The 17,921-nt window shown below is 50.1% G+C and overlaps 2 protein-coding genes across 2 annotated transcripts in view; one reads left to right on the top strand and one right to left on the bottom strand.

Moving 5' to 3' along the window:
• Nucleotides 1-9,236, bottom strand: part of MCM3AP (minichromosome maintenance complex component 3 associated protein) — a 41,937-nt gene extending 32,701 nt beyond the window's left edge. The window contains 6 exon segments of the mRNA XM_005902330.3: nt 1,932-2,122; nt 3,419-3,563; nt 3,794-3,872; nt 6,327-6,550; nt 6,792-8,111; nt 9,097-9,236. Of these exon segments, the coding sequence (XP_005902392.2) occupies nt 1,932-2,122; nt 3,419-3,563; nt 3,794-3,872; nt 6,327-6,550; nt 6,792-8,004 (1,852 nt within the window). The 5' untranslated portion in view covers nt 8,005-8,111; nt 9,097-9,236.
• A 116-nt stretch (nt 9,237-9,352) lies between these two features.
• On the top strand, nt 9,353-13,698 carry YBEY (ybeY metalloendoribonuclease). Its single transcript, XM_005902329.3, has 4 exons — nt 9,353-9,840; nt 11,001-11,129; nt 12,342-12,410; nt 13,428-13,698. Exons 1-4 carry the CDS (start codon nt 9,631-9,633, stop codon nt 13,512-13,514), a joined length of 495 nt encoding a protein of 164 aa, XP_005902391.2. The 5' UTR covers nt 9,353-9,630; the 3' UTR covers nt 13,515-13,698.
• The last annotated feature ends 4,223 nt before the right edge of the window (nt 13,699-17,921 follow it).

Genomic DNA, 17,921 nt, shown 5'->3' with positions numbered 1-17,921 from the left:
TCCTACAACGACCTGAATGATACACAATCATGCTGCAAAGTTTGGTCGAAGGATCGACCTCGTAAAAGAAATATTCAGAATATGCCAGTATTCCAGAACTCTCAGTATTTCATCGTGTTTTTAACAGGAATCGCATTAATGGAAGTCAGCTGGATCCCGACCTGAACAGATGACTCTAACCCACAGAACTACAGCTACCAAAGTATCTGTTAAATGAAGTGAGATGCAACAACCTCACAATTCAAAACATTCACATCTTATTTTACTTTTAAAAATTCCAGTATCTATTAACGATTCTTTTAGGAATACAAAAATCACATGTCAATGACATAACCTATGGTAGCAGCTTTTATTACGGTGTTAAGGAAAACACGTGTTTATTCCTGTACTGCTGCTGCTCCTAAATCACTTCAGTCGTGTCCGACTCTGTGCGACCCCATAGACAGCAGCCCACCAGGCTCCCCCGCCCCTGGGATTCTCCAGGCAAGAACACTGGAGTGGGTTGCCATTGCCTTCTCCAATGCATGAAAGTGAAAAGTGAAAGGGAAGTCATAAAGTCGTGTCCGACCCTCAGCGACCCCATGGACTGCAGCCTTCCAGGCTCCTCCGTCCATGGGATTTTCCAGGCAAGAGATCAGGAGTGGGGTGCCATTGCCTTCTCCAGCTTCTACAAAATCCTGCAGGTAAAATTTAATTCTGAAAAAAACTCTGCAAAGAAGAGCACGTGTGCTGTTTTATTTCTGGTCACTGTACATAGCTTTTAGTGTTAACAGGAGATCTGATTTTTGAATAGGCTTTAAATCCATTCACATGGTTTAACATTCCAAAGGTACAACATCCCAGACGGGACCCCACGACCGTGCTCCCTGCTTCGTGACCAGCTAGCTATGTGAGTGATCCTGCCTCACCTCCATGACTTTAACACACAGGCCAAGTACACTCACACGTATATGGACACACACACTCCCCTTTCTGTACTTCCCACACCTTGCTTCTTCCGCTTCACAATAAACATTGATCATTTTTCCATTAAGAAACCCCAGTCTCCTTTCAGGCTGTTTAGAATCCCACCGTGTGGACAGTCACTTTCCAATCTTTGTTATCACAAAAAACCTTGTAAACATGACACACGTGTCGGGCAGTCTGTAAGTCACACTCCTGGGTGTGGAATGCCGGGTCAAGAGCACTGTCCCCCTGGGCCTGGAGACACTGCCGACTCGCTCCTCTGAGCAGCCTGCCCAGGGATGGGCGGTATGAGACCTCTCCATCTCTTGCTGCCACGTGACGGGCAGACAGCAGCTGGATCTTTCCACTTTCCATCCACATGTTTAAGAGGTAACTTTTTTTTCCTTTTTGGCCATGCTGCGCGGCTTGCAGGATCTTAGTTCCTTGACCAGGGATATAATCCAAAGCCAAAGCTGAATCCTAATCACTGGACCACCAGGGAATTCCCAAGTGTCAACTCTTGACACTTCCTTTTCCGAACCTCTCAGACCGTACTCATTTTTCTACTGGAGTTGTTCTTTTTCTTATTGGCTCTACAGGACTTTCTGTACCTGGGAATCCGCCCCTTGTCTGTCGTGAGTTACAGACTTTTCCCCTGTGACATCTTTTGTAGTTTTATTTGTGGTGATTTCTGTTAAATGGAAAGTTTTGATCTTTAATGTGTGCTTTCTCAAGGTCTAAAAAATTGCCCTTTATTTAATCCTGCATGTATCAATGGTGTTGGCTTTCTTCCAAAAATAAGATTACAAACACACCGCACCGAGTCCATGTCTGCACTCACAGCCTCAGCAGACCAGAAAGCAACAGGGATCACGGGCACAGAGCGCAGGCCCCACGGCCCAGCGGCAGTGGAGCCCCCCAGACCAGCGTCACCCCTTCCCTCACGGCTCCCGAGAAGACCGCCTCTGCCGAGCCCAGCCCCTTACCTTGCCGCATGACCCTGTCCCTCTGGTCAAGCAGGCGGTACTTCTCCTCAGACGTCTCAGCCACGGTACCTATCAGGGAACTGAGGGATGACACACACGGCCCGAGACCCTCAGAGCCCTCGGAGCTCTCATCAAAAGGGTCTTCCTCAAACTGATGGGTCTTCAGAAGACTTGGCTTCTTCACAGGAGAACTAGAAGAAAGACCACATGCTAAGAGCTGTGTATCCATCAGGTGTCTGGATTTTTTCCACATCCAAACACTTCTTTTATTGTCCTGGACACCCAGCTCCTCCAAAGTTGGACAGCAGCTGGCACAGAGGGGAGGCGGCCGCAATACCACCAGTGATGAGCATGAAGGCTCACATCACTCACAGGTTCTCCTCTTTAAACCACTATACAATCCATGGAATTCTCTAGGCCAGCATGCTGGAGTGGGTAGCCTTTCCCTTCTTCAGGGCATCTTCCTAACCCAGGGATCGAACCCAGGTCTTCCTCATCACACGCGGATTCTTTACCAGCTGAGCCACAAGGAAAGCCCAAGAATACTGGAATGGGTAGCCTATCCCTTCTCCCGCACATCTTCCTGATCAGGAATCAAACTGGGGTCTCCTGCATTGCAGGTGGGATTCTTTACTGACTGAGCTATCAGGGAAACCCTGAAATGAATTACTTGTAGATTTCTATCTCAGAGACATGAAACTAAGAGTGAGATAAAAGCACTCCAACACCGTGAGGAAATACCAGGCCTGCGTGTTTTCAAACACAGCTTCCCTTCAGTAGAAGGACGTACTGAAAAGAACAGGGCATTCTGTGAGCTTCCTCATTTTCTAGCTGGTTTTCAACATTCTGGGAATTTGAATGTCAAAGAGGATGTAAAAAGAGGAAAAAACAAAAGCAAATCAGCAACAGTTACACTGTTAACTGCAAAATGTGAGGAAAACTATCCACTGGCCAAAATACGGGAAGCAGGATTAAACAGAAGCTGGCCTGCTGTGAAACGGGAGGCGGAGGCCACACAGGAGTCTCCAAGCCAAGGGGAAGGAGGGAGGAGCCTTTGGGAACGCAGGTTCCACACAGAGACGCGGAGGTCTCTGAAGTGCACACTGTGCTAGACCGGGCCTGAGACTCTGCACAGGGCTGTGCAGTTACAGCCATGGCTGCAAGTGGCGATTAGGAACATGGTGTGCAGCCAATTATACATCTTAAGGAGAAAAGCGATTGTCTGTACACATATACATCACACAGATGGCATGACAGCAACTGCGCGGGCCACAAGGCTGAGGGAGAGGGGGGCCCAGGGCAGCCCCCGCCCCCGCCCCCCAGGTCCTCTCCGCATCCCTCAGCCCCCATCCAGGTGTCACCGATCACCCGCTTCCCTTCCACGATATCTCACGACAGCTACAAAGTCCCTCAAGGTCAGTGACAGGAGAAGCCCAAGAATCCACTTGCCCTATTAGAACAGTGGCATTTGGAAGGACCAGCCACACCTTTTACTCAGGAGGCCACCAGTCGCAGTCCTCACCCCAGGCTTGCCGAGCGGGGAGTGCTGAAAGGGCGGGTCCTCAGTGCCCGGGCCAGCTTCCCCATCACCTGGCTGCTTCTCCTTGAGGGAGAAGGGCTTCTTGTTGGGACCTGAGGACGCAAAAAGTCGGGACAGAGTTAATGACACCACAAGTCACTCAACTTGGGGGCTTCCTCTTGGGAAAGTTATAATTGTGGCAGTATGTTGTTAGGAAGGAGCCCAAGAAAGTAAGACAGCCCCACCCCCACTTCACCCCACACTGGGGATCAGGCTCACACTCAGCACTCCAAGGCCTTGCACAAAGCAGGAGAGACTGTGCAGAGAACAACTGAAAACTCACTTAATTTTTTCTTGTGCCAGAAGATGGTCATATCTTTATGCAAATCTTTCCCTTTCTTCCTGGCCAGGGCTGCAGATGCCTGGAAAACAGTCCACAACACAAAGAATGATGGCATCAGGAGACCAAGGAAACGAGATCAAGCCTGCACGTGCATTAGTGGAATTTTGTTCAACAGAGTTACACCTCTACAGCTATGCGTTTTGACCATATCGCCTGCCTCCGGCCATGGCAGCCACGGTCTTCATCTCCCTTACCTGTCTTATAGCATGTATCTGTGCTTCTCCTTATCGAAATTAATGACTCTACTGTGACAGAATCCATAAACTTGGCCCTATTGGCGTTTGATAATTGTCACCATATGATTTTCTGAAGAACAATGGAAAGATGGCCAAGTAACACTGAAACACAAAGGAAACCTGTAGACTGACACACACGGGGTACAATTTGTCATAAAACATACATACACAAAACCAACTGTATGTTAGCACACCTATAAATATACCTATGCAAATGTCTAGGAAAACATACACCACACTAGATAATTGTGCTGGCTCTAATTGGAGAGAAAGGGGTGATGAGTGGACCTCAACTTTCTATAGATCAATGAACTGCTTACAATGACAATTTATATATTTTCTATACAAATATTTTTTAAGGTTCAGCTAGAAAAAAAAAGACATTGCAACAGACAGAAATAATCTTAAAAAAATGAGGGCTGCTGTATGACCTGGCAATTCCACTCCCAAGTACACACCCAACAGGAGTGAAAGCAGGGTCCTGAATAGAGACCTGCGCTGGCTTCACGGCAGCATTATTCACAAGACCCAAATGGTCCATGGACAGGGGGACAGATAAACGAAAGGTGGGACAACCATACCTGGAATAAAGGAAAGAAATACAACCACATGAATGAACCCTGAAGACATTATGCAATAAGCCAGACACAAGAGGATAAATACCGTACGATTCCACTCATATGAAATACCTAGGACAGATGAATTCATAGAGTTAGAAAGTAGATGGTGAGGTCACCAAGGGCTGGAGGAAGGAAGGAATGAGGAGTTATTGCTTAGTGGTTACAGAGCTTCTGTTTGGGAGGATTATAAAGTTCTGGAACTAGATAATGTGATGGTTGTACAACATTTGTGAGAACATTTAATGCTGCTGAATTGAAAAAAAAAATCAGTAGAAAGGAATAAACAGCAAAAGCCCTAAAACTGTGCATATCTGGGCACAGAACTTCTACTCTCAGGAACTTAAACAGAGGATATAATCAAAAATAAATGCACAGAAATGTCCACAAACAGAAAGTTGGCCAAGTAGGTAAATAGGATAGAACGTCATGTAGCTCTTAACGACCTCATTCTAATCTAGACTGTTCGCTGATTTCAGAAGCTACTAAAAATGACCACATAAGAGGTTACCAAACAGGGTATGTAGTGCAATGTCATTTCTGTAAAAACAATGTGACTATATATTTACAAAGACGTTATCCAAAATATTCATGGGTGGTATCTTAGAGGATAGAACTAGGGCTGATTTTGTGTCCCATGCCATAGGACTTTCTGGGTTTTTCCTCTATGTTGACAGGTAACACCTTCATCATTTAAAAAAGAATGAAAACATGCTTTCTAAATATCTATAGAATATAATTTTCCCAAGAATATTCAGAAGAAAATAACAAAAGATATAAAGCTACATACTGTGAGCAGCTCATGTAAGCATATACCCTACAACCAATACGTTATGCGTGTATGTACCTAAACACATATTAAAGTCGAGGCATAGGCACAATTAACGGCGGTGCTCTCTGGAAGATGGGATTACAAGAATTCTACCTTTCCTGTACTGTTCTGAATGTTTATGGTGATCACGTACTGCTGCTGCTAAGTCGCTTCAGTCGTGTCCGACTGTGTGTGACCCCATAGACCCCCTGGCAGCCCACCAGGCTCCCCCGTCCCTGGGATTCTCCAGGCAAGAACACTGGAGTGGGCTGTCATTTCCTTCTCCAATGCATAAAAGTGAAAAGTGAAAGTGAAGTCGCTCAGTCGTGTCCGACTCTTTGCGACTCCATGGACTGCAGCCCACCAGGCTCCTCCGTCCATGGGATTTTCCAGGCAAGAGTACTGGAGTGGGGTGCCATCGCCTTCTCCAGATCATGTACTATCAGCAAATAAAATAAAGTCAAAAACAAAATAAGAAAACTCAACTTTGAAAAAATGCTGTGTGGTTATAAGACATTCCCATGTGTTTCAGAAAAATCTGACTTCGTGGGAATCACTCACCTAAAATTTCTAGAACACTGCATTCAGTTGGAACCGCAAGTTTTTCACAAATAAATCTAATTTATGATAAAAATAGTGCTATTCCAGTTTCTCCAAACTAAGACATTAGAGTACTTTTCTAAATTCTAACAAGTAACTGATAGATTTTTAAAAATAAGTTTTAAAGTGACAAAGTTCACTCTACCTTTGCCACTTTAAAGCCTATTTTTTTTTCTCACGCACATGAACTACATTGTTGGAGTACTCACATGATCAAAAAAATACACCACTGCAAGCTTTTTGCTGCGCCTGGTATATATGCGCTGCACTTTAGCAATTTTGCCAAAGTGGTTCTCCAGTGTGGTTCTGTTGTTGAGATAGTCAGGGATGTTCTTGCACTGGATCGCTGTGACTTCAGCAGGAGACAAGCCCCCAAGACTGTCTGTGCTCTCACTCCTCTTACTCTGACGGCCAGGAGTTCCTCTTAGAGAATCTAGGGGATCAGTGAACAGTCAGAAAAATGTATCAGATGCAAAGTTTTCCAATTACTAGGGCATCAACTAGCAAAGAGCAAAGAAAATTTTTATGGCTGTTGAGACCTGCTCCAGGATCCTATATATTAGGATCCCTAATGTTTGCAGGGGGTTAACTAGGAGATTTAAGCTAACACTCGGGGAAATTTACCAAGAACCTGCCAGCAGGATAGACTGTATTTTGTACTTTCTAGAACGTACCTTCTTTTTTATCTCTGCTTTCAGTTTCTTCCTCTTTATTCACACCTGGAAGCCGGGAAGGCACCGGGACAGACTGACTGCCTCCTGGGATGACCAAGTGGTCATTTTCCCCAGACTCGACACAGCCAGTTTCCTTTTTAGATTCCTTGCTGCCCAGACGACCCACTTCTTTATTGCTTTTGAAGACATCCTGTATTGTCCGCCCAAACAAAGTGCCTCCTCGGGGTCGATTCAACCGAACAGGTCGTTTATCTGGAGGATGATCACCCCTTGACAGAGGGTCCAAGTCTTCAGCTGCATCGTGACCGTGCCTCCTTGGGGACCGATCCTGGTCCTCCTTTCTTTTCAGTCCTTTCATGAGGCTGGGAAGTGGCTCCATTGGGGAAACAGCTTCTTCACATCCTTGTCTGACACCTGTTTTGCCAACTGGGAAGGGTTCACCCAAGGACCCTGAAGACATGGGGAAGGCGGTGAAGGTACTACTAGAAGTTCCAAACAGTGATTTGGGGCCTCTCTTCTCTTCCTCCACATTCTGATTTGGCAAAGCAGGGGTAAAGGCAGATGATGAATTATTGTTGCCTGGTTTTGAAAAGGTAAAATTTGAATTGGTGGCTGAACTACTTGTCACCTGAGAAAAAGGAAATGGGGCCAGTCCCCCAGGTCCACTACTGATTGGGTTGGAAAATGTAAAAAATCCAGAAGTAACTTGGCTCTTAGTTTTCTCTGGCTCAGATTCAGCCCCCAATATTGGTCTGAACACTGAATTTTCCAGAGGTTTAAAGCCAAATTCTGTTTTCCCAAAGAGAGAGCTTGCTTTTTCTCCAGTTTCTGGGGCAAAAGTAGAAGTACTTGGGAATGCTCCAAGGTTGGGGGACTTAAAACTGAATCCAGGATTTCCAGGCACACGTGAACTCGAAGGCCCAGAGGCAGCCACAAAGGCTGGACCGTGTTCAAGTCCAGAAAAGAGCCCAACATTTGTGGTTTGAGAGAATCCTAATGCTTGCACTGAAGAATGACTTTGTCCAGAAGATGATGGAAAACTGGACACCTGTGAAAATCCTGAGCTTTTCCCAGATAACGTATTGCTTTGTCCAAAAAGAGAGGGCTCACCAAACCGAAATTGTGGCTTAGCTTGAAATGTTCCTATGGAACTACTGGAAGATGTTGGAAAAACACCAGTCTGCTGCCCACCGAAAGGATTAGTTGGATTCATCTTCTGAGCCAGTTACTAGAAGGCAATAAATACTACGTGTAGAAAAGTAGTCCTCTTCCTCAAATGGTCTGTTCAACTAGGGAGCTCCCCCCTATCTCCACAATAAGCTGAAAAACAAAAATTCAGACAATCACAACTATGTGGTGCTGGAAGGCACCAAATTAGAATTTTTAATCACATGCCAGGCAAAGCAAAGGACTAATTCTTATTTTCTGAGAGACAAATGGTGGTACCCTGCCTTATTGGAGGGAGTGCAGAGTAGAAGATGGTACAAATAAATTACTTTGTTATGGGGGTTTGGCTCAGACAGTTAAGCGTCTGCCTACAACGTGGGAGACCAGGGTTTGACCCCTGGGTGAGGGAGATCCTCTGGAGAAGGAAATGGCAACCCACTCCAGTACTCTTGCCTGGAAAATCCCATGGGAGGAGCCTGGTAGACTACAGTCCATGGAGTTGGACACGACTGAGCGACTTTACTTCACTTATGGGGGTTTAAAGCATGATCCTTTAAGACTTAAAAAAAAAAAATTAAAACATCTTACTGAATTGGTAAATTTATGGAAAACCTAAAATAGCAATAAGAAAGTATATGCCAGTTGCACTTTCCAAGACAGGAGTTTCTGACGTCTTTCAATCTCCACAGCCAGAGAATTACAATGTAACACTGCTAAAAAGTTAGTGTTTTCAATGTTTCCTCCCATCTAATTTTTTCTCCCAGTAACCAGGGCACCAAATACTTTTTCCAAACAAGGAAATAATTTGCGTTTTAACACAGTGGCGACTACCCCCAGGATCTAGCTCGAAGTACACAGTGCTCTTGAAAGACAGGCAGCCCCGCCAGATCGCGGGTGCAGCGCAACCCAAATCTCGGGCGGACCAATGGGTGGGCTCGGCGCCCGCCGCGCACCCACCCCCCGAGTCCTGCCGGCCGTGTGCCTCCCCCTCCCTGCGCCCCAGGACCCGCCATGTCCCATCCCCGCGCCCCTGGCCGCGCGCCCTCCGTGTTCCCCCAGCCCCGCTCGATTAGCAACACGGCCGCGGCGGCGGCGAAGAGGGCGGCCTCCGCCCTCCAGGGCCTCGCGCCGTGCTCACCGTCTAGCTCAGGGACACGGCCGCCCACCGTCCTTCGGGCTAGAGAGGCACGCAGGGCCCGTGGCCGCCTAGGCCAGTGCTGCCCGCGGCCCGCGAACACAAAACACCGCGGACCCACTTCCGGTCGGTCCCGCGCCGCCCAGCACCGCCCGGGCCCGGCCGCGCGCGGGTTCCGCTCTCCGGCCGGGCGGCGGCGGAGCGGCTTCCGGGGCGCGGCGTCCACACCCCCGTCCGCCCGCTTCTGCTCAGTAAGCGCCTCTTCCCCAAAATGGGGCGGCGCGCGCTGGGCCTGCCGTGCACCCTTACACCGCTGGGCCCTCCCCTCTCGCCCGTTTTCTAGTGTGTGTCACCGGCCGTCCGGAGCGTCGCACTCCACCGTCTGTCCAGCCCCCGTGCTGCTTCTTCCTCTCGGTAAAGCGCACGTTCCATGACAGTTTTCAACGAATTCCACCGAACGGGGTGACGTAACCGTGCGTGCGCGTGCGTTGCTACAGAACTTCCGCGGGCTTTAAGATTCATCGGCCCGAAGTCGAGATGAGCCTGGCGCTGCGCAATCTGCAGCGGGCGGTGCCCCTGCGGCGCGCGCTACTGCGCCAGAGGCTGCAGGCGGTGCGCGGGGCCCTGGGCGTGCGGGCCTTCGACCTGGGGGTTGTCTGCGTCGACAACCGGAAGATTCAGCAGATGAACAGGATCTACCGAGAGCAAGACACCCCGACCGACGTGCTGTCCTTCCCGTTTCACGAGGTAAAGGCTGCCCTCCTGTTCTCGTCCGGCCTACCTTCCGCTGTGAATTCCGTTAATTACACCACAGACAGGATTGTCAGTGTTGCTCCGAAAATTTCAAATACACACGGAAGTAGAGAGTAAGATGTGACCGTCGCTACTGATCAAAGCTTATTGCTGAAGGAGGGAGGGTGATCCCCGCCCTCCTCGTAACAGTGAATTAAAGAGAAAGCGCTTCTGCAGTTTTAAGTGTGATTCAATAATGGATATGTACGGGTTGAAAATTTTGAATAACTCTGAAAATAAAAGGACAGACTTGGGCAAATATTTTAAACAAATATGTGCTGTCTATCAGGTTATGAGGATTTCCCTGTGGCTCAAACGGTAAAAAAATCCTGCCTGCTATGCAGGAGACCAGGGTTCCATCCCTGGGTCGGGAAGATCCCCTGGAGGAGGGAAGGTACAGCAACCCTCCAGTATTGCCTGGAGAATCCCATGGACAGAGGAGCCTGGCAGGCTACAGTCCATGAGGTCAAAAAGAGCTGGACACGACTGAGCAACTAACACAGACATCAGGTTATTACCTATGTTATGTGAATGATTCATTCCAGACTTCCTGCATTGTTAGTGGCCACATAAATTGGGGCAGCCCTTTTGGAAAGCAGTCTGGCAGTTTACCTGAAGTAAGTCTTGATAACTGTTTAATCCACTAGGATCACACCTAAGGAAATAAATTGAAAAAGGAAAGAGAATTAAATGTTCAACGTGTAATATAAAAATACATTAAAGTGTCCATTTATTTTCCATAAAAAGAAATAAAAATATTTGACTGACTTAGTGTGAACAGCGCTCAGCTGAATGGACTGGTCTTTATGTGGGAACATGTGATCAGTATCAAAACTGGGAAGAACAGAAATGTAAACTTGTATCAGTGAGGTGATTTAGCTCCATAGATGTTTTGGAGCTGAGTGATTGTGCATTAGGAAGGATGAAAGAAATGGAAATAATTATTTTGACAGTGTGGGAACATCTTAAGTCAGTGTGTAGTGTCCCTGCCACAGTCCTGATTCGTCTGCCTTGAAAGTAGCAACACAGGGCCTTTCAGGGTAGAAACCTGTGGGCCTGTGGCGAGTTAGTGTTCTGAGGTCATGTTCTGCAAGTGTGTGTTTCCTCATTTTCAGAATCTGAAAGCAGGTGAAATCCCCCAGCCCGACTTTCCAGATGACTTTAATTTAGGAGACATTTTCCTGGGCGTGGAGTTTATCTTCCAGCAGTGCAAGGAAGATGAAGATTACTATGACATCCTGACTGTAAGTGGGATGCTGAAATGACAAATCCTTACGGGCAAAGCAGAGGCCCATGTCCTTCATCCAGGCCATGAGAGGAGGTTGTGGAGGTGACATGGACATCCACACCATAATCCTTGTGTAGGACAAGGGTTCCTGGCGGAAACCCGCAGGCAGGGGCCGTGCCCTCTCACCACACCTCAGAGAGGAGAGCCTGGGGTATGGGTCTGTGCCCCCGAGGCAGTGTTGGGTGACGGGAGGGGACAGGAAGCATGCTGGGAGGAGGGAGCCCCGGGAGTGGCCTGATTATTAGCTTTGCCTCTGGAGATGAGCTGGCTGCCATTTAGCCAGCTCAGACAGGCTGAAGGAGCTTCTTACTGAACTGCTAGAAGCAGGTGGGATTCCGGCCTCCAGCACCTTCAGATCTGTCTCCTCCCCTGATGCCATGAAGGATGGCAGGATGGCGGAAGTGTTCTGAAAAGCGGTGTCCAACTCAGTCGTGTTTCAGTGTCCCCATGGATTCAATGGAGGTGTCTCCCTTTGTCCGCACCCTAAAGTATTGGGGAATCCTAGTGCTTCCGAGACTTGAAGTGGAACTTCCCAGCGAGACTCCCTGTGCTCAGGCGTCAGGGTTGCTGAGGAGGGTGTGCTTTCTCCCTGCAAGTGGTTAAGAACCGCAGCGTAGACAGCACTGCTTAGCACCGGTCTCAACTCCAGGATCTCCGTGACTAGCGTCTGTGTGCCCCTGGGGGCTCTGGGCTAGGGTCACCTGTGGACACTGTCCACTCCCCAACACCTTCTGAGAAGTCTCTTACCCACAGTGGAGAGCCAGCCTGCACTCCTAGGATCCTCAGTTCCCTGGCACTGGGCCAGGCCAACCCACTCTCCTGCCAGCTGGCACCCGCCTACATGGCAACGCTGGGTACCTCCCCTTTCCCTGCCCTAGTTTTCCATGTCTCCACAGCTCCCCCCACCCCAGAGGAGATCCTGATCTTCACACCCCACTACAGGGGCCTGACCTACTCCTGCTAACCAGACCCACCCCTGTGACCTCACCACCTGCCCGCAGCCCTGCCTGGGCCCAGAGGAGGCTTCCTCACCTCCCACTGGGCATCCACTTGCCCTCGCTGACTTTTTCCTCCTTCTCCTCCTCCACTACCGCCGCTACTACCACCACCCCAGCTCATGGCTTGATCCTGACCACCCTCTGAGGCAAATTCTTAATTGTTCTGACAGGTGACTGCCACCCACGGGCTCTGTCACCTGCTGGGCTTCACACACAGCACGGAGGCCGAATGGCAGAAGGTAGGAGCCCTGCCCTGTCTGCGGCACACACGGGCAGGCATTGCAGCCCAGGCTCCAGAAACCAGGCTGTGCGACCTGCCCCCTGCTGTCCAGTGTGAAAACCAAATGGAGAAATGCAGCCAAATGAGGAATTGATAGGGCCCACTTTATAAAAGAGACGGTGTTTGTTTTAAATACTGGGCTCCCTAAGTGCTCGTAACTCCTTTATTCATTCACTATTGAAAAGTCCGAGGAGAGATGCTGCTGTGAATTTCATGAAATCCCAAAATGACTTAAAGTTAAACTCTTCATTGAGTTATTGTGATGATATTTGTCAGTAGGAAACAGGATTTAGGACATTAGAGTGTCTGATCCAGACCTATCATGTGGTGGTTTGTTTCCTCAAAGACTACCAGTATTTACTCAGTTTATAAAGGTCTGTGTTGGTATAGAACCATAATTGCGTTTTATTAACTCAAATTATGTACATAATCAAACAGGCTCTCTGAACTGCATAGAAAAACGTTTTTTGAAAATTAACAAAATGGTCCTGGTACAGTTGGCTTCCCCCAGCCTTCCGAGGCTCCTGGGTCCACGCTGGCCACACCCTGGCTCTGTCCCCCACCCCTAACCCTGCTCTAGCCCACTCATCCCCCTCCTCCGCTCCGCTGCCCTCTGCTCCAGCAGCATCTCAGGGACGCTCCAGGGCGGTTTCCCACCAGCCCACCCTTCCCCCCAGGAGGGGCTGTCCTCATACACCCACTCCCAGGCTTTGGAGCAAGTCACCCAGTCTGACCACTTCTTCTAACCCCGAGATAGGCCCTCCCCTCCTCTTCATACCCAAGACCACCAGCTCAGCCTTGGCCCCCCACTCCCTGCCCCTGCTGGCTCCAAGGCTCACACCAGGAGCTCCTCTGTCCTGGGGCTGCCCGCCTCGGGCTGTGTGGGAGGCCATGGGCCTCAGGGAGAGAGCCCCAGGGCCAGGGGAGGCCAGGCCTCTGGGCCAGTCCAGAGCTGGTTTCCACCCCTTTCTTTCAGATGTACCAGAAGGAGAAGCAGGTTCTCCAGGAGCTGAACAAGCACATGGGGACCAGGCTGCAGCCCCTGAGCAGAGGCCTCTTCTGACGGAGGTGACGCACTGTGGCTGGAAAATCTGTGGCTGGAAGCCCCAGAGATCAGGGCGCCCCCACACTGAGGGTCTCGGTGGCCACTGCTGCCCTGTGGGGCAACTTCCAGTCCTTCCTTTGTTTAGGACACAGCCAGTGTGCTATTTCCAGTGTTGTAAATAAAATAGTTCTCAGCTCTCAGATCATACAGAGGTGGGGCATGGGAACCACCCCTTCCCCGGGGCTCTGCCTTTGGCTTGGGGGCATCTCTCCCATCTCAGGACAGATCAAGGAGCCCAGGTGGGTGTGCCCTCCCTTGAAATCCTGCTGGATTCAGTCCCACCCAGTCCCCACAGGAGCAGGATGGCCTCGAGGCCAGCCAACCCACCCCCACCCCAGGGGACCCTCAGCTCTTTTGCCATCACCCGCCCCTGCCCTTTGGTCCCCGGTCCAAGCATTTGCTCGTAGGTCGTTCCTGAGTCCTCTGCCATGGCACCCACATAGCAGAGCTCTCACTGCCACATCCCATCCTCCTGTTGGACAGCACCCTCCTGTTGTCCTGTTCAGGCCTGCCTTCTGAACAGTAAAGTAAACCCAGGGGTCACCCAGAGCCTTCTCCAGAGCTGTGCCTACGCTCTGACCTCGCAAGTGGGGCAGATGTGGAGGGGGCGGGCACTGAGCCAACTCAGAGCCTGGTCGCCTCGACCTCAGGCCCCAGCACTGACCATAGTGCCACAGACTCTCCATGGAGCTCCAGACGAGTCAGGGCAACAAAACACTGCCTCTTGGAGAATCTAAAACTCAGAAAACTATGATTCTAAGAATTTGGTTTCTCCCATAAGTTGATTTTAGAAACATGAAAACGCATTTCCCATTGGATTTGCATCCTGAGCCTGGACTTCCAGTGGCTCCTGGGGACATGGGTCTGTCATTTTCCTGAGCTGCTGGCTGCATGACCTGCTTCTAATCATTAAGCTTGTTCTCAGTTTAGAGTTTAACGTGGCAAAGACCAATGATAAGCCCGCAGAGCTCTCTGCTTTCTGGGTCCTTTTAAGGGACCGAAGGGTCCTGAGACCCGCTGGTCCTGCCAGCAAGTGTTTGGAAGGTCTTCACCTGCCACTAGAGCCAGCCCCTCAGGACCTCTGTTCGTGTCTGGACACAGGCGACTTGCTCCTGTGTTTAAGTCTGAGCAGACTTGCTGGGGCTGGAGGAGGGTCCAGATTTACAGGGTGATGCAGTGAGAAGCTTTCCAGGGTTGGATAATGTGTCCCTCCCGCCCGCCCACCCTAGCACCCCATAGCAGTGGCCCCCGGGTCCTGCTACCTGGTACCAGGTTCCGAGGGACCTGGGTGTGCCTTGACCCTCCACGTGGACAGCGTCCATGTGTACAGCACAGCCATCCTGTGTTTCTCTCACCAGTGACCCTCCCCGTTGGCATCCCCTCCACCAGATGGGCTACTGCTCGTGTCTTATTGCCCATTTTCTACTGTTTTTTCCTTTTTTCTTAATAATTGGGTGTTTTAATATGTGTTTTAAACAGCCCTTGAATTTTAGTACAGAATGTGAGCAAGTGTCCTGACCTGAATCTGAGAGAAGGCCACTGCACGGTCCATCAGCAGCCAGGCCATCTGCTGGCCACAGGGCATCTTGGTTCTGTTTCATTCCACTGGTTGCCCCCACCCCCTGCCCTCCTCACCCCAGACACATGCTACCTGGTCCCAGTTCAGTTCAGTTCAGTTGCTCAGTCATGTCCAATTCTTTGCAACCCCTTGGTTGCACGCCAGACCTCCCTGTCCATCAGCAACTCCCAGAGCTTGCTCACACTCATGTCCATAGAGTTGGTGATGCCATCCAACCATCTCATCCTCTGTGGTCCCCTTCTCCTCCTGCCTTCAACCTTTCCCAGCATCAAGGTCTTTTCCAGTGAGTCAGTTCTTCCCATCAGATGGCCAAAGTATTGGAGCTTCAGCATCAGTCCTTCCAGTGAATATTCAGGACTGATTTCTTTCAGGATTAACTGGTTGGATCTCCTTGCAGTCCAAGGGACTCTCAAGAGTCTTCTCTAACACGATAGTTCAAAAGCATCAATTCTTCGGTGCTCAGCCTTCTTTATGGTCCAGCTCTCACATCTGGTCCCAGAGCTTCCTTGCAAATCCAGCGTCCCCTGAGCAGAGCCCCTGCTCCATGTGTTGCCTGGGTTCCCAGCCCTTTACTGCCCTGGGAGTGTCCTAGATTCACCTCGCAGGCTCCAGGCCCTGAAGGCAACGTAGAGTTACGCCAGGTCCACAGGGCACAGGCAGTGCCTCCTGCTTCATGGTCCTTGACATCTTGGTGAGGGGAGCCCCACCAGCACCCCCACCAGGGCACTTGGCACAACCATTAAAATTTCCTCTCCTCACAACACTTCTACCACTAACTGCCAGGAGCCAGTGCAGCCCCCACAAGTGAAGGGCTCAGGCCCACAAGTTCAGTTCAGTTCAGTCGCTCAGTCATGTCCGACTCTTTGCAACCCCATGGGCTGTAGCACTCCAGGCTTCCCTGTCCATCACCAATACCTGGAGCTTGTTCAAACTCATGTCCATCGAGTCAGTGATGCCATCCAACCATCTCATCCTCTGTCATCCCCTTCTCCTGCCTTCAATCTTGCCCAGCGTCAGTCTTTTCCAGTGAGACAGTTCTTTGAATCAGGTGGCCAAAGTTTTGGAGCTTCAGCATCAGCATCAGTCCTTCCTAATTTCCTTTAGGAAATTAGCCTGGTTTGATCTTGCAGTCCAAGGGACTCTCAAGAGTCATCTTCAACACCACAGTTCAAAAGTATCAGTTCTTTGGTGCTCAGCTTTCTCTGTAGTCCAACTCTCATATCCATACGTGGATGTGACGTATGGATTATTATTTTAAATGTTGAGTTTTAAGCCAACTTTTTCATTCCTCTTTCACTTTCATCAAGAGGCTCTTTAGTTCTTCACTTTCTGCCATAAGGCTGGTGTCATCTGCTTATCTGAGGTTATTGATATTTCTCCCATCTCCCATGGACTCCCATGGACATCTCCCAGGTCCATCGAGTTGATGATGCCATCCAACCATCTTATCCTGGCCTCCCTACCAAGGCTATTAACCCTCTCAAGACTTCCCTGGTGGTTCAGCGGCTAGGACTCCAAGCTGCCAATGCAGGGAGCCCAGGTTTGATCCCTGGTCAGGGAACTAGATCCCGCATGTTGCAACTAGAACTTGGTGCAGCCAAACAAATAAAAATAAATATTATTATTTTTTTAAATGCCTCCCACTCTAGACCAAGATACTCATTGTCTAACTTTACCAAAAATCAGAGGTTCCCATAACCCTCCCCATCCCTCAGGTTCAGTGATTTGCTATAATGGTCACAGAACTCAGGGAACACTGCTTTATTGTAAAGGACACAGATGAACAGCCTGCTGGAGATGTGCAAGGGGTAAGGTCTGGGAGGGTCCGGAACACAGGAGCATGTCTGTCCCCTTGGAGCAGGGTGTGCACCACCTCCCAGATGTTCACCAGCCCAACCTTCTAGTGGATTTATGGAGGTTCTATTACTGCAGCATTGATGGATTCAGTCATTGGCCACTGGTGATTGACTCAACTTCCAGCCTCCACTCCCTCAGGTTGGGGGTGTAGCTTAAGTTCCAACCTCCAATCAGAGTGGGCTCCTCGGACAACCAGCCCCCATCCTACTGAAGCCCTCCAGGGGCCCAGAGTCACCTCATTAGCATGCTGTCCTGATTACAAAGGTTTTAGGAGCTGTGTGCCAGGAAGCAGAACAAAACCAAATACATTTCTTACTCTGCCGCAGTATCACACCATGCAAAGCCCCCGCCTCTGGACCCCAGCACCGCCTCCTTGGCAGGCCCACCCCACTTCCAGGGCCTCCTGAGACTTCTTAAGCTGCCCCGGATTGGCCAACTCATGGGGGTGCTCTCTCCCCACCCCGTGTCCTCAACGTTGACCTCCCTTCCCATAGGCTCTCCCCATGGTGGCCTTGCCACGCTCTCACAGCACTGGACTCTCCCAGATGCAGGAACGTATTTCCTTCATCCTGGTTGACCCGCCAAGGCCAGGTGTGCAGTGGCAGAAAACACGTGTGTTAGTCTTCACGCCACCACCACCCCCGCCCCCCACCCCAGCTCCTGACATGGGGATCCTGAAACCTTCGTAAATTCCCACGTGATGATGAGGTGACTCTGGGTGGCTCCTGGATGAGTCTGGTTGCTGGGAAGACCAAGCCAGGACTAGAGCCTCGGAACTTCCCTGGAGTAGGGAGGGGCTGGAGATGGAGTGACCAGTGGTCAGGCCCACGTGAGGAAGCCTCCACACCATCCCAGCCTAAGGTGCAGGGGGTCCAGGTCGGCAGACACATGCAGGCTGGGAGGTGACGCACCCCACTCCTTGGGGACAC

Source organism: Bos mutus, chromosome 1 (genome assembly GCF_027580195.1).
Source record: "Bos mutus isolate GX-2022 chromosome 1, NWIPB_WYAK_1.1, whole genome shotgun sequence".
NCBI classification, from domain to species: Eukaryota; Metazoa; Chordata; class Mammalia; order Artiodactyla; family Bovidae; genus Bos; species Bos mutus.
The sequence above is the reverse complement of the archived record's forward strand: the minus strand, read 5'-3'. Positions and strand labels throughout refer to the sequence as shown.

Bases quoted from the DNA above. Each gene is read 5' to 3' on its own strand.
- YBEY (XM_005902329.3), top strand. From the start codon at position 9,631: ATGAGCCTGGCGCTGCGCAATCTGCAGCGGGCGGTGCCCCTGCGGCGC. The intron at 9,841-11,000 runs GTAAAGGCTGCC...CCTCATTTTCAG, and splicing joins TGTCCTTCCCGTTTCACGAG to AATCTGAAAGCAGGTGAAAT. The intron at 12,411-13,427 runs GTAGGAGCCCTG...CCTTTCTTTCAG, and splicing joins CGGAGGCCGAATGGCAGAAG to ATGTACCAGAAGGAGAAGCA.